At 43.5% G+C, this 25,000-nt stretch overlaps 1 protein-coding gene across 9 annotated transcripts in view; it reads right to left on the reverse strand.

Moving 5' to 3' along the window:
- Nucleotides 1–25,000, reverse strand: part of KCNAB2 (potassium voltage-gated channel subfamily A regulatory beta subunit 2) — a 416,103-nt gene that overhangs the window by 19,339 nt on the left and 371,764 nt on the right. For 6 of the 9 annotated variants that reach the window (XM_063943446.1, XM_063943443.1, XM_063943444.1 and 3 more), the window contains 7 exons: nt 19,288–19,332; nt 18,726–18,770; nt 18,597–18,640; nt 11,514–11,600; nt 10,086–10,130; nt 5,522–5,607; nt 1,996–2,116 (listed from right to left, as the gene is read on the reverse strand). In XM_063943446.1, the coding sequence (XP_063799516.1) occupies nt 1,996–2,116; nt 5,522–5,607; nt 10,086–10,130; nt 11,514–11,600; nt 18,597–18,640; nt 18,726–18,770; nt 19,288–19,332 (473 nt within the window). The remainder of the gene's footprint in view (nt 1–1,995; nt 2,117–5,521; nt 5,608–10,085; nt 10,131–11,513; nt 11,601–18,596; nt 18,641–18,725; nt 18,771–19,287; nt 19,333–25,000) is intronic. The other 3 variants (XM_063943448.1, XM_063943447.1, XM_063943442.1) reach the window with 1 other exon arrangement.

The following is a 25,000-nucleotide window of genomic DNA, read 5'->3' on the forward strand; positions in this document are numbered from 1 at the left end:
AGTCGCCCAATGCAACCGTGAAGCCCCTCCCTCACCTTTGATTGGCTGACACTGCAAAGTGATTAATCGTATAGGAATGAGCATTGGTGGGTGAACCATCGATAATCCCCTGTTGATGATTTCACACCATTGACGTTAACAACCAATGGGTTTATCAATGGATAACCAGATGGGCATCCCTAGCACAATCATTTTTTTTTGCACATTCGCAAACCATCAGAATGTTTCTTTTTTTATTCAGTTCTTTTGATGTGATTGTTAGTGACCATCACATAAAAAATGTTCATGGCAGAAGCTCAGCAATCATTCGATGTCCATCCCTACTCCGCCCCCTCATGAATGGCCCACCGCCTGTTTCTTCCCCACAGCAGGAATGTCCATCGGTGGTTGCAAACCATCAATGGATCATGCCACTGATGTTAAACATTATTGGCACCATAGATGATTAAAACACTGATGGCCATCCCTATATCAAAATTCTAAGCATATTTATTCTTAGGTGGTAAAGCCACTTATTTTAGCAAGTGGACACCAATACATTGCAGCCAGGTTTGGGTGAGGTAGGCACAAACGGAGGTACAATGTTTTTCATTGCAAATAAAACACAGTAAGGGTTTTCTTAATACTGTAATTATGCCTTTAAGAATGGTGGGCAGAGACATGCATATCACATCATATATACCACTGTCCTCTACCTATGCATTCATAACCACTGGTAGAGAGCACCGATACAGACAATCTTCTCTTCAGCACAAGGTATGGAGGAGTGGCTTCAACAGAGTGAGAGTAGCAATGCAGCCATACAAGCCAACAAGCTGTGTTGGGGCAAGGAGACTCATTACAAAGCCGCTATTGCACACAAATCGGTTGATGTTTTTTTACTGCTCATGCTTCTGAGCTGCAGTGCACACGCGCAGAGAGTAAACTGCGATTGCACCGAGGAATTAGTCACAAAGCAAGAAGACAATTATTTGGGGGTGGGGACGGGGAGTAGTCGGGTAAACACAGGTGTGTCATGACCGCCATGACACACCATGACGTTTCCTGGGGGTGCAAAAACTAGCAGCTGTGATCTTACTTGTTACTGGAGAGCAGCTCAGCCTGCGCGTCTACAGAAGCACTCAGACTGTGCAACATGACCCGATTTGCGACGCAAATCAGCAATTATATGCTGCTGGATGGAAATGATGCTACTGCAGTGGGCGTCCCTATTCTCAGTTTAGCTTCTACCCATATTAGGATATACAGATGTGTCCACTTACATCTAGCCTCCCTGAATGATGAACGTCGTTTCTAATTACACCTTGCCATGGCGTGACTTGGTAGTGCTGGGAGTCTTTGCGTACAATGCAAATAGGACGCACAAGCAGCTTCTGCTGATTAAAATGATCTGCGACGTGCCTATATTCTGTGTGTGACCACATCTGTATCTGCATACAAACCGCTTTGCTACAGTGTTTTCCTAGAAAACGCAGTAACGTAGCATTTCGTATGCAGATACAGGCTTGGTCGCACACAGACTATAGGCATGCCAAATTTAATCAGCAGAGTTTGCTTGTGCGTCTTATTCACATACTGATGCAAATAAGACGTATTTTCAGCAAAAAAAGATGCCCGATGCTAACGGATTGCAGGGGACCTGTCAGCTCACGCCTGCGAGGCGTACTGAGGTAAGATATAGGAGGACACCTCTGTAATTGCAATTGCATACTGCAAAATATAGCAACGGCAGCAGCAAGAACAACAGCACCTGAATGAGCCTTGTGGTGCGGTAAAGGTAGCCCTTCTGTAGACCAGTAAAGCAGTGCGGAGATATCTGCAACATTCAGACTCTCTTTCACCAGCCCCCACAACCCTTCAGTTCTCCATAAGAAGGGGGTCACAAGTAATACATCACTTGTAGATACGCGGGAGTACTATACCACTTAGACATAGATATCATATTTAAATAGTTCCACTGAAAACATTCATGTGGTTTGTAAGGGGGTAACTTACCGATCTTATGAAACAGCTCTGGCAGTTGGACCTCTACTTTTTCTCTTTGAAACATGTGATATTCAGCTTGTTCACAGATAGGGGGAATCAGATTGAACTGTCGCGCTACCGAATATGCTTCCTAGAACAGAAATAAAGCCAACATAATGTGTATACATACTCTGGAACGTGGACTAGATATTCTGCTGATCGACCAGAAGGAATGGTTCGCCGTTGACCACTTATTAGCTTAGCACACAAATTAAGGGGGCAGTTCGCACCCACAAGTAAGTGTTGCTATATGTGCACTTACTTTACCGCCAGACTTGCAGACTTTTGTTCACAGCCCCAGAGCTGGATTACAGAAAGTGCAAATGGAGAGGTTGTCCGGTGGCCCACACATATTGCAAATATAGCCTCGCCCTACAGTGCTGTAAATATTGCCTCGCCGGGTGCTGCTTCTGACTGCTGGTTATACACTGCAGCAAGCGGGAGAGCACCTGCCGCTACTGTATGACCAACTGAGTCCCATTTCCAGAAACCCTGCAGCTCCTGTGTGAGTAGCTAGGACGGCTCCGGATTGTTGACTGCTGATCTTACATTGCAGCAAGCGGTGGCTGAGATGAGTCTCGGTAAGTTTGACCAGATTACCCACCAGAAACCCAGGTTACCCACCAGCTCCGGTGTGGGGCTTCTGACAGCTTTATCAGTGACCGCTGACCCATTCTGCAGATAGCGGTGGGTGCACCACCACAGGTGTTGCACTCACTAATGCCCAGGCTTCACGGGGTATGCAGGCCGCAGTTGGGTTCTCCGGTTTGGAGCAAGTCTAGTGATACCTACACCTGGACTATACCATGCCAGAGATGATAATTTCAAGCCCGATTCCAGCTGGATCCCCGGAAGCATACTTAACACCTTGTTCACTGGCAACATGCTAACTGCAAATCTGGCCCTGTGCAGCCTCACAGGGCTACAAGAAAAAAATTGCAAGTCCGGCACTAGAAGTTGCGAGTTTGGGTGCGACAATCAGCAGCATGCCGGCCGTATAATTAACAGGTACCAGTTAGATATAGCTGAGCCCATTATTTATTATTTTGCACCGTCTACTCCGCTGGAATCAGGCTTGAAATTATCATCTCTGGCATGGTTTAGTCCAGGTGTAGGTATCACTAGACTTGCTCCAAACCGGAGAACCCAACTGCGGCCTGCATACCCCGTGAAGCCTGGGCATTAGTGAGTGCATCTTGCTACAGACTGTCCTGCTCACAGTTGAAGAAACAATCCAAAATTCTCTCAATTACAAATCGTCACCCAAACTTGAGTAAACTCTAAAGGACAGAGAAGTCACTAACATTATTAGTACCATCTATTACCTCTGTAAAAGTTTGCATATGGTATAGTGGTGGTGGGAGTGGAGCACTGGACATTTTTTGGATTATGTTGAACGTCTGGCACCCGAAGAGGAAAACATTTCCAACCCCTGATTTCCAGGACTAAATGTGCAGTATAGACAACAGATATCTGCGGCAAAATGACATTGCAGAATAAATCTAGTCAGCGGACGACAGTGGTGAAAGGACTCCGTGGAATAGAACATAAAATAATCCAAAGCTGAATGCTGTAACTGTGAAAGGTGCCTCTATAAGTGGGGTAAATGCGGTGTGATCTAACACACACACAGCTGTGTGCATATTTATATATAGCTTAAGTGAATCATCTGAATAATATACACATTTACTTCTATACTCCCTATCTTGCGGTTCCGGATAAATGCTCATTCAACTCCAAAAATAATGATGTTCAATTCTTCTGAAAGCATCTAGCAATAACAAGCTCCTGTCTACCCAACTTATCATCAACTCTTTATTTTTTTAAAATCTACAACCAATATAGGCATTTTAGATTATTTAGTGGACCATCCCAGTCACAATCCAGTATACTAGTCTTTCCTTCTGAGCACTTACAGCAAGTCACTGTATAAACTGTGTATTCAAAGCTACCCAACCTAAGTACTAAAATGTGTTGTACCCGAGGCTACAATGGGTAAAAACACATAACACACACAGGTAATAGGCCGGGAGAGGGAGAAAAACGGGTGTGGATCATTAGATCGACAATGTTTAGGTCGACCACTATAGGTCGACAGGGGTTGAAGGTCGACAGGGTTTCTTGGTCGACATGTTCTAGGTCAAAAGGTCGATATGAGTTTTTCATGTTTTTTGGGGCGTTGTTTTCTCCGTACAGTGGCCCTCATTCCGAGTCGTTCGCTCGGTATTTTTCATCGCATCGCAATGAAAATCCGCTTAGTACGCATGCGCAATATTCGCACTGCGACTGCGCCAAGTAATTTAACAATGAAGATAGTATTTTTACTCACGGCTTTTTCATCGCTCCGGCGATCGTAATGTGATTGACAGGAAATGGGTGTTACTGGGCGGAAACACGGCGTTTTATGGGCGTGTGGTTGAAAACGCTACCGTTTCAGGAAAAAACGCAGGAGTGGCTGGAGAAACGGGGGAGTGTCTGAGCGAACGCTGGGTGTGTTTGTGACGTCAAACCAGGAACGACAAGCACTGAACTGATCGCACAGGCAGAGTAAGGTTGAAGTTACTCAGAAACAGCAAAGTAGTTTGTAATCGCAATATTGCGATTACATCGGTCGCAATTTTAAGAAGCTAAGATACACTCCCAGTAGGCGTAGGCTTAGCGTGTGTAACTCTGCTAAATTCGCCTTGCGACCGATCAACTCGGAATGAGGGCCAGTGACCGGGAAGCCCAACTAGTGCACTGTGTCCCCTCGCATGGCCCGCTTCGCTTGCCATGCTTCGGGCAAGGTGCCTCGCTTCGCTCGACACAGATTACCGTTCCAATCGTAGTCCACGTGGATCGTTAAGTATGAAAAAGTTCAAAAAAAGAAAAAAAGTGAAAAACTCATGTCGACATTTTGACCTGTCGACCTAGAACATGTCGAACTAGAAACCCTGTCGACCTATAGTGGTCGACCTAGGCACTGTCAATCTTCAGACCGGATCCCGAGAAAAACATTAGAGGGAAAGTAATATCTTTCAGATTTCAATATAGAGTACATAGACAAAATAACCGGAATATTACGGTCCACACGAACAGCAGGTCTGGAGGATATAACACAGAGGGTTCAGTATGAAATCTTGACTGTCGGGATCCTGGCGGTCGAATCCCGACACCAAAATCCCAACAGTCAGAATATCGCTGCGCTCACCACACTAATCTATTCCCCCTCGGGTGGTGGCGTGGACCACCACCCAAGTGGGGTTTCTGGGCGGCGGTAGGGATTCTGATTTAATGGGTGTCGGGATTTCGACCGCTTGGATCCCGACTGTTGGGAATTTAACTGCTTCCCAACAAAGAGGATGGCATAATAAGGAGTATGACTTTTAAGGGACTTTAATACATTCTGATGATCATTGGTGAAGAATAAACTGGTGGTTAGGCAGGGTGGTGTTATGATGCGGGAGAACATTATATACAGTGATGGAATGATAGAAAAGGTCTAAAAAAAAATTACCATTATTTCCATAGAGCTCCAACGTGAGGTACCCCAGTACATTGCCATTCCTTGGTTAATCACGTGGGTCATAGCCCGGACAGTTTCTGCAGAGAAAGTAATGGAGCAAAGACAGGACAGTTAAAGACTCTATTAAGCATTTAAAGACAATCCATACCATGCAGGAAGCTAAATCTACAACACCGAGAGGGGAGAGTATGCTGCAAGGACATCTTGCAAGCAGTGCAATTCATCAATGTCCATTTGTAAGCGATGCTTGGTTCACTCGAGGGGAACCCAGGTCCGAAGACTTTTCTTGCAGTTATCACTTTTCCCAAACTTGAGAAAGATGGAGAACATAAGGAGGAACATACAAGTGTTGTCTACAATGCCCAAGTACCAATAGCTGTAAGATCATCGATTTCTATGTGCATCATTAATAAACCAAGAGCAATCGGAATTCATTTTCTTTTACATAGCAAGATGTAGTTGTGTTGTCTGTAATATGACGTGGCCAAATGTGCCGCTCTACTCCAGTCCATGGTGTGGAAACAGCGACAAATTATGTAACAGTAGAAGATCGTATACTGTATATTAAGAAGTCAAACTGTTTTGTTTTTTAATTAGTGTTGTATTACATAGAGCCAGCATAGAGAATATTTAATTGATAATTACAGATAATGTGCCATCAATCACATCAGGTCCTGCCCCGCTGGAGCTTACAGTCTAAATTCTCTATCACACATGAAGGCTAGGGCCCATTTTTACATCAGCAGTGAAATAATTTACTAGTACGTATGTGTCTGGAGTGTGGGCGGAAACCTGAGCACCCAGAGGACTCCAATACAAGCACCGGGAAGTCATACAAACTACACACAGAAAGGACTCTGGTGGGAATTTAATACATGACCCCAGTGCTGTGAAGCAAAAATGCTTACCACTGTGCCACCGAGGCAGCAATGCTTACCACTGTGCCCTTGGCCCATCAGAGCAGGGGGCAACAAAACAGCCCATTTTTGGCCCACCAAATGTAGTACATCCTATTAAGATAAAGTAATTTACATTTTCCAAGCAACAATGAATAATACTTTTATACCAACCCTTGTCACACCAAATTGCAGGAAAATTTCAAAGATGCTTGCGATTGATTTAGCAAATATATGACTCAATGAATAAAAACTCACAAACGTCTAGTTTTGAAGAGTAAAATCTTACATGGTTTTACAATATTTACATTGCTTTTTTCACAGTTGATCACCCTTTCCTTCAAGCCCTCCTTGGACTTTATGCCACGGCCCTCTCATGGTTGCCCTTTTATCTCTAGAACATCTCTTTCTCTGCAGACCACTGTACAATATCTTCTCGTCTGTCTTTTGGTGTTCCCCAACACTCTATGGTCCCCTTCTCTTCTCTCTCTATATCTCATCCCTTCCTGACCTCACCAACTCTTTCGGTCTACAATTCCACCTTCTACTTCTCCACCCCTGACCTTTCCCCCTCCGTCCTTATCCACAACGGTCTCTTTTCTATCTTTTCCTAGATGGCCTAACACTTTCTTCACCTCAGCATATCTTAAACCCTGTACACACATCTCTCCCCCCACTCAGCGCGATGCATGCTGAGCGCCATCTAGAGCCGGCGATAGCGACGAGCAAGACCGCGCATTGCTGTTGCCGGCACCCTACACATGGAGAGATACATGCTTAATTTCTAAGCAATCTGGTCAGATTGCTTAGAATTTAAGCACGGATTTCTCCATGTGTACCCCCCCCTTAGACTAAGCCCATTGTTCCCCCTCCAGGATCCCTTCACCCCGCCATCTCACCCTGTGTCGCTAACAATGTTCTCTCTCCAATCTCTCAACCCGGTTGCCTCTGTGTCATGCATGACTCCTCCCTCCCCTTCAACCCCCACAATCCTGCTGCGGTCACCTGCACAGTATCTTCAGGATTAGACCTTTCCTCACACTAGAGTCAACCAAATCTCTTATTCATTCCCATGTCTGCTTCAGTCTTGACTGCAACCTCTTCCGCCTCTATCCTTCTAAATAGATCCACAATGTCGGTGCTAGCTACATCTTCCTTTCTGTAATTCTGATTGAACTTTTCCCAAAGCTTCTAAATGGGCTTTCTTTCCCCTTCAGAATCTATCATACGTTCCTCATCCTCACTTTCAAATCACTCAACCACTTACAAACAGCTCTGATCTCCTCTCAGACCACAATCCCTCTCCACTATCCTTCTGATTGTAGTCATGTCTCAGCACTGATTAGCTAACCCCACCCATGTATCCAAGATTTTGCCAGTACTCTTCCTCGCCCTATCAGACTGTCTGCCAGCCTGCTAGTACTCAAACGTGCCCTAAGAACACAGCACTCGTCTCACTCTTAACTTATGCCATTTTTCCACATCTCTTCCCAATTATAACCCCCACTCCTCTACACAGGCAATAACATCCCCCCCCCCCCCCCCCCCACCTTCCCTTTGGCACTCACCCTACCTTATCCTGGTCTCCAGTGCTCCCCCACTGTCAGTCAGTAACTCTGATTCTTTCCTTCCAGAGCACTGGATCATTAAGTGCCACTGCTATTATGCCATTTAGTTGTATGACTATCTAATAATTTGATTTTTCGTTCCCTATACTGTGTGTGGGCAGTAGACCAAAACTAAAACTGGTATCTTGACAGAGACACAAACGCATTTTAGGAGTCCAAGATTTAAGTTCAAACAATGCAAAACGATCAGTCCTTATAACTAAATTACAAGTTGCTGGATTACACAATAGGTAACCTGTTCTCCTGATAAGGACCCAGTGGACACTGAAGGTCCCCCATCTACACATCTTTATGCGTGTGCTTTTTCCTTTTTACAAACTAAGAAGGAACATGGGCTCCAACCAGTATTTTGCCTAGAGCCCCCTGGCGTCTTATTCCAGCCCTGCGTAAAATTGAAGAGGGCCGATTTAATAGAAAATAAATCACATATAGGATATTGGTCTACACCAACTAGTTTAATGCAAGATACAGTATACGCTAAGACTGACTGTAAGAGCAATTTCAAATGTTGATTCAACAGAGACACCATTATTTCCAGCTTGTTCTGGAGATTTAACCAAAGTGATTACATTTGCAAAAAAAAGTCTTCACTCAAAATGAGTTGAGTTACCATGCCAAGTGTAAGGAACACTTACAGTAAGTAAGCAATATATTATGTATCCGATTAATGTAATGTCACAAAAGGCGTTATTGGATGAGCATGGACAGACTGTCTACATGGCAGGAAAGTTATAAATCTACAGTGCTTGCAAGGCATACAGCAAAGTGCAACTTTAAGTGTTTCTAAAAAGCAATTTAAGTATAAACAAAAAATATTTTCTATCTATAAAAAAAAGAAGATCTACAACGTTCACATTTTCCATTCATATTTAATCATTTTTAATCTTATTTAGTATCATAATAAAATCACATTTGCATAACGCGCATGCTTAGTGCGATTCACTTCATGGTTAGAGGTAAACGGCACCAAAATCACAACACAAACTTGTGTGTCCAAATACAAAGTGTTGCATCTGTCAGACCATCTAAAAGCTGGTTCTTTACACAGGGTATATATATATATATATATATATATATATATATTTATTTTAGAAACACTTTCGGGGGCTAGTGCCGCAACAGACTACGTCATGCAATCCTCCTATTTTCTGAAACGTAGGCTCATGCCAAGAAAAGTAAAAGATTCTCATAATGCAGGTAACATGATCATGCGCTGTCACATAGCACCTAGACAGCAAGCCTCATATTATACTAGAAGATAGATGGATCCTCAGGAGTGCACTGGTGCATACCATAGCTATACAATGCTGGGTATGAAAGAGATCACACAAGCATAACGAACAGATGCTACAATTGGGCAAAAAAGCAGAACAGGAAATTGTTAGAGTGGTTTTTTGAATTTACCACTTGAAAATCAAATTAAAGATTGTTTGCTAAATAAGTAATAATAAAAAAAAAATATCAATTAAAAATTATTAACCACTCTACCTTATACAATTGCTTTTAGATTTTTTTTTTTTTTTGCCCAGCGTTAGCACGGATCTCTTCAAGAAAAGATGCAGGGTCATAATTCTTGAAGGTGAAACGGCATCATTGAGTATTTTCCTCACATTACGGAAGTGCTGGCGCAACAGTAATGTGCTCCATGAAAAGGTACAAGACTACAAGAACAAAAACATCAATGATGCAGGAAGTTGAAAAGCTTAGAGTAAAAACAGGGAAAGGAAGATACACCAATCTGTTTCTACCATGCAAAAGGGGAAAAAAAATCCAATAATAATGATATGATACACAAATCAGGGCAGAAAGAGGGTAGGGGATATTAAAGGGATTATAAAATAAAATAGGATTTTACTTGCAAGATGTTCTTAAAGGGTATTTCATTTATGCATTTTATGGATAATTTTTTGGAGGAGGTGGGGGGGGGGAGTGGGGGTAACACTTGTATGGTAAAGATAAAAATACATTATCTGTCCCATAAAATGCCTTTTGGACACAGAATTCAATATGGAGACTGTGGGTACTGTGTACCTTCTATGATGAATGTTCTCGACTTGGAAGAACTAAATGGGTCTCCTGGTGATAAAAGAAAGATTTAGATAGACCAGAGTTTACAGCTGTAAGTTCATTACATTGTTGACAAATGGGCATAGGGCTTCAGAATCATTTAATGGTGGCTGATAAAGAGAGAATTTTTTAACGTAGAATACTGTATCAAAAATATGTCGCTAAGAAACTAATTGGGAAATTCATTAAATTACACCCCTTATATGCCCTTCACTTGCGTGGTTATTGTTTTGAATGAGTTAATAAACAAATAAGGAAAATTATATTAAAAAACAAACAAAAGAAACCTGATCAATCGGCAGCAAAAGTTACAACAAACCACCACTAACTTCGACATACAGTCACCTCCTTTCACGTAAACATTCAGATCAATTATATATTTAGGACACTACTTTTTTTTTTTTTTTTTTAAGATTTGCCATAAGGAATAAAAAATAAAATCATGGAATATTTATTTTCTTAAAAGGTAACTTAAAATAGTGACAAAAAAGTGAGCACTAAGTGGATTGATAAAATAATAGCATTTAACCTCTTGCAAATGTACTTAGTATTTGATTAAGATAAGAATTAATTAATCCTGGAAAATGCCCGACAAAATTATATTTTTAAAATCATAATAAAAAAATAATAATAATAGTCATCTAAATATTCTGCTATATGTCATATGCGTTACAATAATGAAGTATTAAAGTTAATTGAAAAACAACAAATCTAAAATTGAAATGTAAAAACTATGGTCAAAAAATGGGAATGAAAAAAAAACCCCCACCCAAAAAAATTAGGTGTTTTTTTAATTTTAAATATTATACAAATAAGTGCTTAATTAAAATCAATGTTTTTCATTTCATGATGACGGCAATGATGCAACTAAAAGTAGTAGTATTCGTAAAATAAATTTTAAATATAATCAGTTGGAATAAGAAGTTATGCTTTACGTTTATCATAGGAATTCACAAGTGGCTTATTATATCATTGGGTAAAATTACGATCAATACATAATGATCACAGTATTTACTTCTTACTGCGAAAAGCAAGGCGAGACCTGAGGTTAAATTACTCCTAAATCAACAAACAAACAAAAATAGGAATAGGCTCAAATTTAACGTGACAAACACACTTCACATACATGTGTCCTCATAACAGATGTAATGTATGTAACCTTTTTATTCATGCCACACATTGCATATAAGAAATGTGATATAAAAACCACACACAAAGGTCTATGTTTTGTTTAACAACTTACAAGGGCAAAGAATTTAATCAGGTATGTAAATATATATATATATATATTTTTTACATATACAATATCCTCAAAGAATCACTGAAAAACAGAGGTTGTGCAATCGAAAACACTGAAGAGAAAAAGTATTGTGTTGACTATTGGGTCCTTACCTTCCATCGGTGTGTTGGGATCAGGACGGTTGGCAAACACTACATCCACATATTCTAGCTGAAGTCTGTCTAAAGAAGCCTTTAAACCTGAACAATGTAAAATGAAACAAACGCATCACCTGTTGAACCTTCGGTCAAAGATTACATCGTTACTAAACTGTAATCTGTATTAATATACATGTTTCTCTATAATAACATCACTAATTAGCTGCCAATAACAGCTTAGCACAAATGTATCTTTTTTAAAACACAAATCTAATTAAATGACCAATCTGGTGTAAGAAAATAAGATTTTACTCACCGGTAAATCTACTTCTCGTAGTCCGTAGTGGATGCTGGGAACTCCGAAAGGACCATGGGGAATAGCGGCTCCGCAGGAGACTGGGCACAACTAAAGAAAGCTTTTAGGTCACCTGGTGTGCACTGGCTCCTCCCACCATGACCCCCCTCCAAGCCTCAGTTAGGACACTGTGCCCGGACGAGCTGACATTATAAGGAAGGATTTTGAATCCCGGGTAAGACTCTTACCAGCCACACCAATCACACTGTACAACTCGTGATACAATACCCAGTTTAACAGTATGAAAACAACTGAGCCTCTCAACAGATGGCTCAACAATAACCCTTTAGTTAACAGTAACTATGTACAAGTATTGCAGACAATCCGCACTTGGGACGGGCGCCCAGCATCCACTACGGACTACGAGAAATGGATTTACCGGTGAGTAAAATCTTATTTTCTCTGACGTCCTAGTGGATGCTGGGAACTCCGAAAGGACCATGGGGATTATACCAAAGCTCCCAAACGGGCGGGAGAGTGCGGATGACTCTGCAGCACCGAATGAGAGAACTCCAGGTCCTCCTCAGCCAGGGTATCAAATCTGTAGAATTTTGCAAACGTGTTTGCCCCTGACCAAGTAGCAGCTCGGCAAAGTTGTAAAGCCGAGACCCCTCGGGCAGCCGCCCAAGATGAGCCCACCTTCCTTGTGGAATGGGCTTTTACTGATTTAGGATGCGGCAGTCCAGCCGCAGAATGCGCCTGCTGAATTGTGCTACAAATCCAGCGAGCAATAGTCTGCTTAGAAGCAGGAGCACCCAGCTTGTTGGGTGCATACAGGATAAATAGCGAGTCAGTTTTCCTGACTCCAGCCGTCCTGGAAACATAAATTTTCAAGGCCCTGACTACGTCCAGCAACTTGGAATCCTCCAAGTCCCTAGTAGCCGCAGGCACCACAATAGGTTGGTTCAAGTGAAAAGCTGATACCACCTTAGGGAGAAACTGAGGACGAGTCCTCAATTCTGCCCTATCCATATGGAAAATCAGATAAAGGCTTTTACATGACAAAGCCGCCAATTCTGACACACGCCTGGCCGAAGCCAAGGCCAATAACATGACCACTTTCCACGTGAGATATTTTAGATCCACGGTTTTAAGTGGCTCAAACCAATGTGATTTTAAGAAACTCAACACCACGTTGAGATCCCAAGGTGCCACTGGAGGCACAAACGGGGGCTGAATATGCAGCACTCCCTTCACAAACGTCTGAACTTCAGGCAATGAAGCCAGTTCTTTCTGGAAGAAAATCGACAGAGCCGAGATCTGTACCTTAATGGAGCCTAATTTCAGGCCCATAGTCACTCCTGCTTGTAGGAAATGCAGAAATCGACCTAGTTGAAATTCCTCTGTTGGGGCCTTTTTGGCCTCACACCAAGCAACATATTTCCGCCATATGCGGTGACAATGCTTTGCAGTTACATCTTTCCTGGCTTTAATCAGCGTAGGAATGACTTCCTCCGGAATGCCCTTTTCCTTCAGGATCCGGCGTTCAACCGCCATGCCGTCAAACGCAGCCGCGGTAAGTCTTGGAACAGACAGGGCCCCTGCTGCAGCAGGTCCTGTCTGAGCGGCAGAGGCCATGGGTCCTCTGAGATCATCTCTTGAAGTTCCGGGTACCACGCTCGTCTTGGCCAATCCGGAACCATGAGTATTGTTCTTACTCCTCGTTTTCTTATTATTCTCAGTACCCTTGGTATGAGAGGCAGAGGAGGGAACACATAAACTGACTGGTACACCCACGGTGTCACCAGAGCGTCCACAGCTATCGCCTGAGGGTCCCTTGACCTGGCGCAATATCTCTCTAGTTTTTTGTTTAGGCGGGACGCCATCATGTCCACTTGTGGACGTTCCCATCGATTTACAATCAGCGTGAAGACTTCTGGATGAAGTCCCCACTCTCCCGGGTGGAGGTCGTGCCTGCTGAGAAAGTCTGCTTCCCAGTTGTCCACTCCCGGAATGAACACTGCTGACAGTGCTAGTACATGATTTTCCGCCCATAGGAGAATCCTTGTGGCTTCTGCCATTGCCATCCTGCTTCTTGTACCGCCCTGTCGATTTACATGGGCGACTGCCGTGATGTTGTCTGACTGGATCAGTACCGGCTGGTTTTGAAGCAGAGGCCTTGCCTGACTTAGGGCGTTGTAAATGGCCCTTAGTTCCAGAATATTTATGTGTAGGGAAGTCTCCTGACTCGACCATAGTCCTTGGAAGTTTCTTCCCTGTGTGACTGCCCCCAGCCCCGAAGGCTGGCATCCGTGGTCACCAGGACCCAGTCCTGTATGCCGAATCTGCGGCCCTCTAGAAGATGGGCACTCTGCAGCTACCACAGCAGAGACACCTTGGTTCTTGGAGACAGGGTTATCAGGCGATGCATCTGAAGATGCGATCCGGACCACTGGTCCAACAGGTCCCACTGAAAGATTCTGGCATGGAACCTGCCGAAAGGAATTGCTTCGTAAGAAGCCACCATCTTTCCCAGGACCCGCGTGCAGTGATGCACCGATACCTGTTTCGGTTTCAGGAGGTCTCTGACTAGAGATGACAGCTCCTTGGCTTTCTCCTCCGGGAGAAACACTTTTTTCTGGACTGTGTCCAGGATCATACCCAGGAACAGTAGACGTGTCGTCGGAACCAGCTGTGATTTTGGAATATTCAGAATCCAACCGTGCTGGTGTAGCACCTCCTGAGATAGTGCTACTCCCACCAACAACTGCTCCTTGGACCTCGCCTTTATTAGCAGATCGTCCAAGTACGGGATAATTAAAACTCCCTTTCTTCGAAGGAGTATCATCATTTCCGCCATTACTTTGGTAAACACCCTCGGTGCCGTGGAGAGTCCAAACGGCAGCGTCTGGAATTGGTAATGGCAATCCTGTACCACAAATCTGAGGTACTCCTGGTGAGGATAGTAAATGGGGACATGCAGGTAAGCATCCTTGATGTCCAGGGATACCATGTAATCCCCCTCATCCAGGCTTGCAATAACCGCCCTGAGCGATTCCATCTTGAACTTGAATTTTTTTATGTATGTGTTCAAGGATTTCAAATTTAAAATGGGTCTCACCGAACCGTCCGGTTTCGGTACCACAAACAGTGTGGAATAGTAACCCCGTCCTTGTTGAAGTAGGGGCACCTTGACTATCACCTGCTGGGAATACAGCTTGTGAATTGCCTCTAGCACAGCCTCCCTGCCTGAGGGAGTTGTCGGCAAGGCAGATTTTAGGAACCGGTGGGGTGGAGACGCCTCGAATTCAGTTTGTACCCTTGAGATACTATTTGCAGGATCCAGGGATCCACCTGTGAGCGAGCCCACTGATCGCTGAAATTTTTGAGGCGGCCCCCCACCGTACCTGGCTCCGCCTGTGGAGCCCCACCGTCATGCGGCGGACTTGGAAGAAGCGGGGGAGGACTTTTGCTCCTGGGAACCTGCTGTTTGTTGCAGCCTTTTTCCCCTACCTCTGCCTCTGGACAGAAAGGACCCGCCTTTTCCACGCCTGTTTTTCTGAGTCCGAAAGGACTGTACCTGATAAAACGGCGCCTTTTTAGGCTGTGAGGGAACATGGGGTAAAAATGCTGACTTCCCAGCAGTTGCTGTGGAAACTAGGTCCGAGAGACCATCCCCGAATAACTCCTCACCCTTATAAGGCAAAACTTCCATGTGCCTTTTTGAATCTGGATCCCCTGTCCACTGGCGAGTCCATAAGCCTCTCCTAGCAGAAATGGACAGTGCACTTATTTTAGATGCCAGCCGGCAGATCTCCCTCTGTGCATCTCTCATGTATAAGACTGAGTCTTTTATATGCTCTATGGTTAGCAGAATAGTGTCCCTGTCTAGGGTGTCAATATTTTCTGACAGGGAATCTGACCACGCAGCGGCAGCACTGCACATCCATGCTGACGCAATAGCAGGTCTAAGTATAATGCCTGAGTGTGTATATACAGACTTCAGGATAGCCTCCTGCTTTCTATCAGCAGGTTCCTTGAGGGCGGCCGTATCCGGAGACGGTAGTGCCACCTTTTTAGACAAACGTGTGAGCGCTTTATCCACCCTAGGTGGTGTCTCCCAACGTGACCTATCCTCTGGCGGGAAAGGGAACGCCATTAGTAACTTCTTAGAGATTACCAATCTTTTATCAGGGAAAGCCCACGCTTCTTCACACACTTCATTTAATTCTTCTGATGGGGGAAAGACTACGGGTAGTTTTTTCTCCCCAAACATAATACCCTTTTTAGTGGTACCTGGGTTTATATCAGAAATTTGTAACACCTCTTTCATTGCTTCAATCATGCAACGAATGGCCTTAGTGGACATTAGACTAGACTCATCGTCGTCGACACTGGTGTCAGTATCCGTGTCGACATCCGCGTCTGCCATCTGAGGTAGCGGGCGTTTTAGAGCCCCCGAAGGCCTTTGAGACACCTGGACAGGCACGAGCTGAGAAGCCGGCTGTCCCGCATTTGGCATGTCGTCAAATTTTTTGTGTAAGGAGTCAACGCGTGCACGCAATTCCTTCCATAAGTCCATCCACTCAGGTGTCTGCCCCGCAGGGGGTGACATCCCTTCTATATGCAACTGCTCCGCCTCCACATCATTATCCTCATCAAACATGTCGACACAGCCGTACCGACACACCGCACACACACAGGGAATGCTCTAACAGAGGACAGGACCCACAAAAGCCCTTTGGGGAGACAGAGTGAGAGTATGCCAGCACACACCAGAGCGCTATATAATGCAGGGACTAACTGAATTATGTCCCCTATAGCTGCTGTTATATATACTGCGCCTAAATTTAGTGCCCCCCCTCTCTTTTTTACCCTTTTCTGTAGTGTAGACTGCAGGGGAGAGCCAGGGAGCTTCCTTCCAGCGGAGCTGTGAGGGAGAAATGGCGCCAGTGTGCTGAAGGAGATAGCTCCGCCCCTTTTTCGCGGACTATTCTCCCGCTTTTTTCTGGATTCTGGCAGGGGTAATTATCACATATATAGCCTCTGGGGCTATATATTGTGGTATTTTTGCCAGCCAAGGTCTTTTTATTGCTGCTCAGGGAGCCCCCCCCTAGCGCCCTGCACCCTCAGTGACCGGAGTGTGAAGTGTGTATGAGGAGCAATGGCGCACAGCTGCAGTGCTGTGCGCTACCTTGGTGAAGACAGATGTCTTCTGCCGCAGATTTTCCGGACCTCTTCTTACTTCTGGCTCTGTAAGGGGGACGGCGGCGCGGCTCCGGAACCGAACACCAAGGCCAGTTCCATGCGGTCGGTCCCTCTGGAGCTAATGGTGTCCAGTAGCCTAAGAAGCCCAAGCTAGCTGCAAGCAGGTAGGTTCGCTTCTTCTCCCCTTAGTCCCTCGCTGCAGTGATCCTGTTGCCAGCAGGTCTCACTGTAAAATAAAAAACCTAAATATATACTTTCTTTCTAGAAGCTCAGGAGAGCCCCTAGTGTGCATCCAACCTCGGCCGGGCACAAAATCTAACTGAGGCTTGGAGGGGGGTCATGGTGGGAGGAGCCAGTGCACACCAGGTGACCTAAAAGCTTTCTTTAGTTGTGCCCAGTCTCCTGCGGAGCCGCTATTCCCCATGGTCCTTTCGGAGTTCCCAGCATCCACTAGGACGTCAGAGAAATTATATGGATATATCAGACTCTATGAAGTCTATTAAGACATATTAATGCCAATAGCAGCAATCAAGGCAGTTATAGTAGCAAAGTTTATGATGTGTGCCATCACTCTAGACCAGGCATTCCCAACCGCGGTCCTCAAGGCACACCAACAGTGCAGGTTTTAGGGATATCCAGGCTTCAGCACAGATGATTAAATCAAAATAACTGAGGTACTAATTAAGTCACCCGTGTTCAGACCTGGATATCACTAAAACCTGCACTGTTGGTGTTCCTTGAGGACCGCGGTTGGGAATGCCTGGTCTAGAGACTCTTCAAGATGATTCCATTCAGTCAAGAGTTTTTGAGATACTCAAACTATCCTGTCTGACACCAAACAATTATTCCACGGTCAAAGTTCCTTAGATCCTATCTCTTCTTCATTCTGATGTTTGGTCTAAACAACAACAGAACCTCTCCACCCACCATGTCTACATGCTTTTATGATTGACAGATTAGATATCTGTATTATTGGCAGATGTACTGTACCTAATAGAGGGACCAATGAGTGCACAGGAGTCCCGATTTCACTGCTTAAGTCTTAACTATAAAACCTTGTTTACTATAAGGAATAATACACCCTCTATTGTTAAGGATTATTAATATTTGAAGTCATTTCAGATCTGAGATCTGTAGAAAAATACTTAGGAAAGGTCACAAATCTTCCCGTTGACTACTATTGTCATTATATTTTATTGTAGATTATACATTGTGGTATAATCTAGGACCCATGCTAAAGGGCCCTACACTCTGTGCGATTTGAACGATGAACAATGAACGATTTTCCTATAACGTTTTTTACATACACACTGAGTGATTTGTATGAACGATTTAAACAATTTGACATTGCAAACATCAATATCATCCAAATTGGCTTGCAATGATAAACGATGATAGACCAACGATAAACGACTGTGAGAATGCGCATCGTTCATAGTGAGTGCCTCCACACTGAACGATATATCATTAATTTTTTAACAATATCGTTCATATCATGCTAAAATATCGTCCGGTGTCTAGGGCCCTTATATCTCCTATGTAAATCGACATTAACAATGATCAAGTATACTGTTGACAGCATTTGTACATTGTACCTTCAATTATATGTTTTCTTGATAAACCTCTCTCAGTTTCTGCCCTAGAACATAAAAAAAAGGTTTATCTACTGTTTTTTTTTAACGTAGAAACAGCCAAACTAAAATACATAAAGTTCAATGACTTACTTTCCTCCCCAAAATATTTTAGTTGTAATAACCAGACTGGACCTTCTGAAAAAAATAAAAAATTAAACAGTAAACAGAAGTGTTTTTTTTTTTGTGTTTTTTTTTTTTTTTAATTTAATTCCACCTCCAAAATCTTGTGGTGCTATAAGGTTACTTAGTACACATATGTATTTCTTTTTTTACATGCACACATATACTTGTATCATAGTGCAGGAAACTTTAAACCTTTATAAATAATTTATACCATTGCTATTAACAAGAAGGAAATCATTCACTGTTCAGTTTACTAGGTTAAGTAAATAACTGTATTTGTTACAGTGTCTGATCGAGAAGATTACAATTAAAAGCATTCTTTGGAGGAAAAAACACTCCAGCATACACTGAACTACATCCTATTATCACCCACAGTCTAACAGTCCACATTCATAAACAAGATATCAAGAAATGAATTATTAATTGTGGTCTTTTTATCACATTCTGAGCAAATGAGCAAAGAGGTTGTAGATGAAACTGTTCCCTGCATAAAAAATTAATCATGGAGCTTTAAAGTTCAAATAATTACCTCCAACCTTTCTTCTTGATGATATTTCCTAATACTACTTCAGCTCTGGAAAGAAAAAAAAAACAGAATATTTAAAATATGTAATTTAAAAAAAAATTCATACATATACATACATACACATTATATATATATATATATATATATATATATATATATATAAAATTTGTTTTTAAATTCCCAATTCCCTTTTTAAGGGGACCGGGAAAGAGTGGGAGTACATTCCAAGAGTGTAAAATCAGAAAAAAATCTAAAGGCATGACTAGCTTCAAATACAATAAGGAAAAAATAAAACACGCAAAGCCGTTTTCAAAAGATCCACATATTTTACTGGGGTATTTTTACTCCACTTAACACACTAAAACATTAACGTGAGGTGGGGAAAAATTAAAAGTATCTTAATGTTAGTCCTGTATATATGACGGGGGAGAGCAGCGCTACAGCAGCGGCTATATAGCAGCTTCTGTAGTGCGGCTCCCCCCCCCCCGTCTATGAATCTCCCCGTATCACAGCCGCCGCTCACGGCAGCGTCCACCTGGCTCCAGCAAGCGAGGTCTCGCTTGCTGGAGCCGGGTGGACGCTGCTGTGAGCGGCGGCTGTGACACATCCTCCGGTGCTGCTCTCCCCGTCTGCCCGCGGCTCTCCCCGTCTCTGCTCCCGCATCTCACTTCGACTTTTTTTAAAGTCAAATTGAGATGGTCGACAAGCACGCGGATCGGCAGCAATTTCGCCGATCCACGTGCTTTTCAACAAGTCGAATTCCTCGACTTGTCGAATAATTTGGGGTTAGATTGAATAGGTCGGAACCCTTTCCGAACTAAAAAAAAGTCGAAAACTGCCGTCTTTTTGACAGACGGCAGCTTTCGACTTCAATTGAATATACCCCTGTGTAAATTGTGCCATTGTTGCGGGTCAAATGCTCAACACGGAAAATGCATGAAAATCCTCCAGCCTGAAGATTCACTAACTGTATAATAATATATGCGTTAATTAATTACATAGTTTAACATAGTATCTGAGGTTGAAAAAAGACAATTGTCCATCGAGTTCAACCTATTTGTGGTCTCCTATGCATGATGATTTGACTAAAATTTCTGACTGATGCTGCTGTCAGCCGTTGCATTTTATCCCTATTTATAGTAACTATAATGCATGACTATGCACCATACCCCTGGATATCCTTATCCATTAGGAATTTATCTAACCCATTCTTAAAGGTGTTGACAGATTCCGCCATTACAACTCCCTCGGGCAGGGAATTCCAAACACGTATTGTCCTTACCGTGAAAAAGCCTTTACGACGTATTGTGCGGAATCTCCTCTCCTCTAACCTGAGCGAGTGTCCACGAGTCCTCTGTGTTGATCTAACCAAAAACAGGTCCCGCGCAAGCTCTGTGTGTTGTCCCCTTATATATTTGTAGATGTTGATCATATCCCCTCTTAGTCTCCGCTTTTCCAATGTAAACATGCCTAGTCTTTCAAGCCTTTCCTTGTATTCCATCGTCTCCATAGTTTGGTCGCCCTCCTCTGTACCTTTTCTAGCTCCAGGATATCCTTTTTGTAGTACGGTGCCCAGAATTGTACACAGTATTCAAGGTGTGGCCTCACTAGTGATTTATATAACGGGAGTATAATACTCTCGTCCCTAGCATCAATACCACGTTTAATGCATGCTAATATCTTATTAGCCTTCTTTGCTGCAGTCCTACTTTGGCTACTACTGCTTAGCTTGCTATCTATGAGGACACCTAAGTCCTTTTCCAGTACAGAATCCCCTAATTTTACCCCATTTAGTAGGTTGGTGTAATTTGTGTTCTTGTTACCACAGTGCATTACCTTACACTTGTCTGTGTTGAAGCGCATTCTCCATTTGGCTGCCCATGCTTCTAATTTAACTAAGTCGTTCTGAAGTGACTCGGCATCCTCCTCTGTATTTATAGCCTTACACAATTTGGTATCATCTGCAAAAATTGACACCATGCTCTCTAGACCTTCTGTTAGGTCGTTAATGAAAATATTGAACAATAGCGGTCCTAATACTGAGCCTTGCGGCACACCACTTAGCACTTCAGTCCAAGTTGAAAAAGATCCATTAACCACAACGCGCTGCTCCCTATTATCTAACCAGTTTTTGACCCAAGTGCATATTGTGCTTCCTAGCCCTGATTCTTTTAGCTTGTAGATAAGTCTCATGTGTGGTACAGTATCGAACGCTTTGGCAAAGTCTAAAAAGATTACATCCACGTCTTTACCCTGATCTAGGTTTGCGCTTACGGTTTCATAAAAGCCAAGTAAGTTGGTTTGACAGGATCTGTCCTTCATAAACCCATGTTGATTCCTTTTAATGACCTTATTGACTTCAAGGAACTTCTGAATACTATCTCTTAGAATACCTTCCAATACTTTCCCCACTATAGATGTAAGACTAACTGGTCTATAATTACCTGGTTCAGCTTTACTTCCCTTTTTGAATATAGGCACTACTTCCGCTATACGCCAGTCTTTGGGAACCATACCTGATATAACTGAATCCTTAAAGATCAAAGATAGCGGTTTTGCCAGTTCAGAGTGAAGCTCCATTAGAACCCTTGGGTGAATACCATCGGGCCCTGGTGATTTATTAATCTTTAAATGTTGTAATCGGTCACAGACTACTTCCTCGCTTAAATAAGTACCTATCAGTGGGATATTCTCATTATTGAGATTGTGTGTCAGTCCCTGAATTGGGTCCTCTCTAGTGAATACTGTTGAAAAAAAACTCATTTAGTATGTCTGCTATGTCATTATCATTTTTGCTTAAGACTCCCAACTTGTCTTTTAAAGGGCCTATACTCTCCTTCTTTAATCTCTTGCTATTAATGTATTTAAAGAATTTTTTGGGATTCGCTTTGCTTTCCTTTGCTACTAGTTTTTCAGTTTCTACTTTAGCCGCTCTTATTTCCTTTTTGCAAATTTTGTTACATTCCTTATAGTGCTGAAATGACTCTGCTTCCCCGTCAGATTTGTATTTTTTAAATGCTCGCCGTTTCTTGCCCATAAGTTCCTTAATCTGTTTGTTAAGCCACATTGGTTTATGATTTTTATTCCTTTTTTTGCTGCTCATAGGAATAAATTTGAGGGTATTTTTAGCTAGCAAAAATTTTAGTACCTCCCATTTCTCCGTATTTTTTCCTAAAAACAAACCTTCCCATTCAATATCCCTGAAAAATACCCTCATCTTTTCAAAATTTGCTTTGCTAAAGTTTAGAGTCCTAGTTGAGCCAGTATAGGGCTGTTTATGGAAACTGATATTGAATGTGACCATATTGTGGTCGCTGATTCCTATGGGTTCCCCTACTATAATACCTGATACCAAATCCCCATTGTTTGTTAATACCAGGTCTAAGATTGCATTGTACCTAGTTGGTTCCTCAATTAGTTGGACTAAGTAGTTATCATTAAGTGTGTTTAAAAACATATTGCCCCTAGCAGTATCACATGAATCGTTTTTCCAGTTTATCTCTGGATAGTTAAAATCTCCCATCACTACTATGTCTCCTACTCCTGCTGCTCTTTCAATTTGCTTTAGTAACAATTCCTCATCAGATGCGTTGATACCAGGCGGCCTATAGCATACACCCAATACTAACTTTTTTATTCCTTTTTCCCCGCATGCAATTTCTACCCATAATGTCTCGACAGTGTCTACAGTCCCCTCCTGAATATCTTCCCGTTTATCAGGTTTTAAAAACGGCTTTACGTAAAGACACACCCCTCCACCCTTTTTATTTAGTCTGTCTCTCCTAAACAGTGTATAGCCCTCTAGATTGACTGTCCAATCATGAGATTCATCCCACCAAGTTTCAGTAATGCCTATAATATCATACTGTTTGCTTGCTGCAAGTATTTCTAGTTCACCCTTTTTACCAGTAATGCTTCTGGCGTTTATATACATACAACTAAGATAAGTATTTTCCCTTGCGTTAGGGACATCTTTCACCTTATGTAGCAATGATGACCTGTAATCGTCATTGGTTAGTGCTTTGGTAAAATCTCTTTTAGTACCCATGTTAGTAACCTTACCGCCTGCTCTTACCCTCCCCCCAACTTCTCCCCCATTTCGTTTACTACCGCCATCCCCACTATTCTCACTGCATGACCCGTAGTTTCTAGCTAAACCCTCCCCCCAGGCTCCTAGTTTAAAATCTCCTCCAACCTTCTAACCATTAACAGTCATCTTCTTGGGGGGCGTGGCTTGAGGCCTGACTGAGAGGAAGTGTCCCTAGAGAGCTCCTGCCGGACCAAGCCCTTATAACCCCTTAAATTTACCTTCACCCCACCTATACCTCCCCTATATCATCCCACAGCTGCCCCTATTACTCAGGGCACCCAGGGAGCGAGCTGCGGAGCCGGAGCACGGGCCTGTCCAGTGCTTGCAGGTTGCGGCCTTCCCTGTGAGGTGAAGCCGGGGCCTCAATTAGTAACTTCCCCCCGCCCGAGATCGGACGTTCCCCGGCCGCTTAAACGCCGCCCCACGACTCACCCCGCTGTCCTGCTGTGTGCCCCCTGCCTGGAGGGGCCTGAACGAGCGGCCGAGAAGGGCCCAAGCGCCCCTGAAATCACAGGAGCCGACCAGATCCACGGAGCTCCGGTGGCGGCGGCCATATTGGGTGTGGCGTCTGCAGAAAATCAGGCGCTGCACCACTGTAAAAGGTCAGCTGGCCGCGTAAAATAACGGGGGAGACTGGCAGTCGATGCTGACTGGACGGGGGGCCCTGCACACATATAAACCCCTGGGGGCAGCGCCGAATAAACCCGAGTGAAGACACAGCACTTATAACTGACGGCGGCCATCTTGGAGGTGGCAGAACAGGCACATCTTTTCTGCTCTATGCTGCCCCTGCTGGAGTTGTGAAGAATTGAACTCCCTATTTCAACAGGGAAACAACCCAGAATCTTAACCCCGCAGCTGCTGTTCTTTACTTTTTACTTTTTATATTACATCACGTACAGCCACGGAAAAGGGGCACGCTACGGCATATATAGGATGTAGACACCTCTTCAATGAATCCTCACCGTAACTCCCCGCAATCGTTTTAGCTGATGTAATCACGCACATGGTGTAAGAGGATATCTGCCGTCCTCGACCTTAGACGGAATTCTCCTTTCTACTGGGATTCTCTCATTCCCTCGAAGTGATACAGGATGGCTCCAAAAAAGAATAAAGCCTCCAAATCAATCTCTCAAGTTACCTTCTTTAAGCCTTCCCCCTATCGAAATAAGTCTCAGGGGCCTGGGTCTTCAGCCACCGGATCGGATCCCCCGCCTATAACTTCCTCGCCCAGGATGGCTCTATCTACATCCCAGAATTCCGCCCCCTCTCCTCACCTGGAAGACAGCGAAGCCTTAACGGTGGGCGCCATGAAGCAGTTGTTACACCAGTTTAAAGATGAGGTGGCGTCTGAATTTCGCACTATGTTACAATCTTGCCAGCGCTCTGTTGAAGATTTGGGCGAAAGGACCGGACACTTGGAAACAAAGATGGGCGAAGTGGTAGGCTCTCACAATACTCTTATCGATTCCCATGATACCCTTGAGGGGGAGGTGGCAGCTCTGCGGGACAAAGTAGCAGACTTGGAGGACCGCTCACGCAGAAATAATCTCTAGCTCAGAGGGGTACCGGAATCCGTATCTAATAGCAGCCTACAAGACTATACAATCGAAATATTCAAGAAGC

Source organism: Pseudophryne corroboree, chromosome 10, assembly GCF_028390025.1.
Source record: "Pseudophryne corroboree isolate aPseCor3 chromosome 10, aPseCor3.hap2, whole genome shotgun sequence".
In the NCBI taxonomy this organism is placed as follows: domain Eukaryota; kingdom Metazoa; phylum Chordata; class Amphibia; order Anura; family Myobatrachidae; genus Pseudophryne; species Pseudophryne corroboree.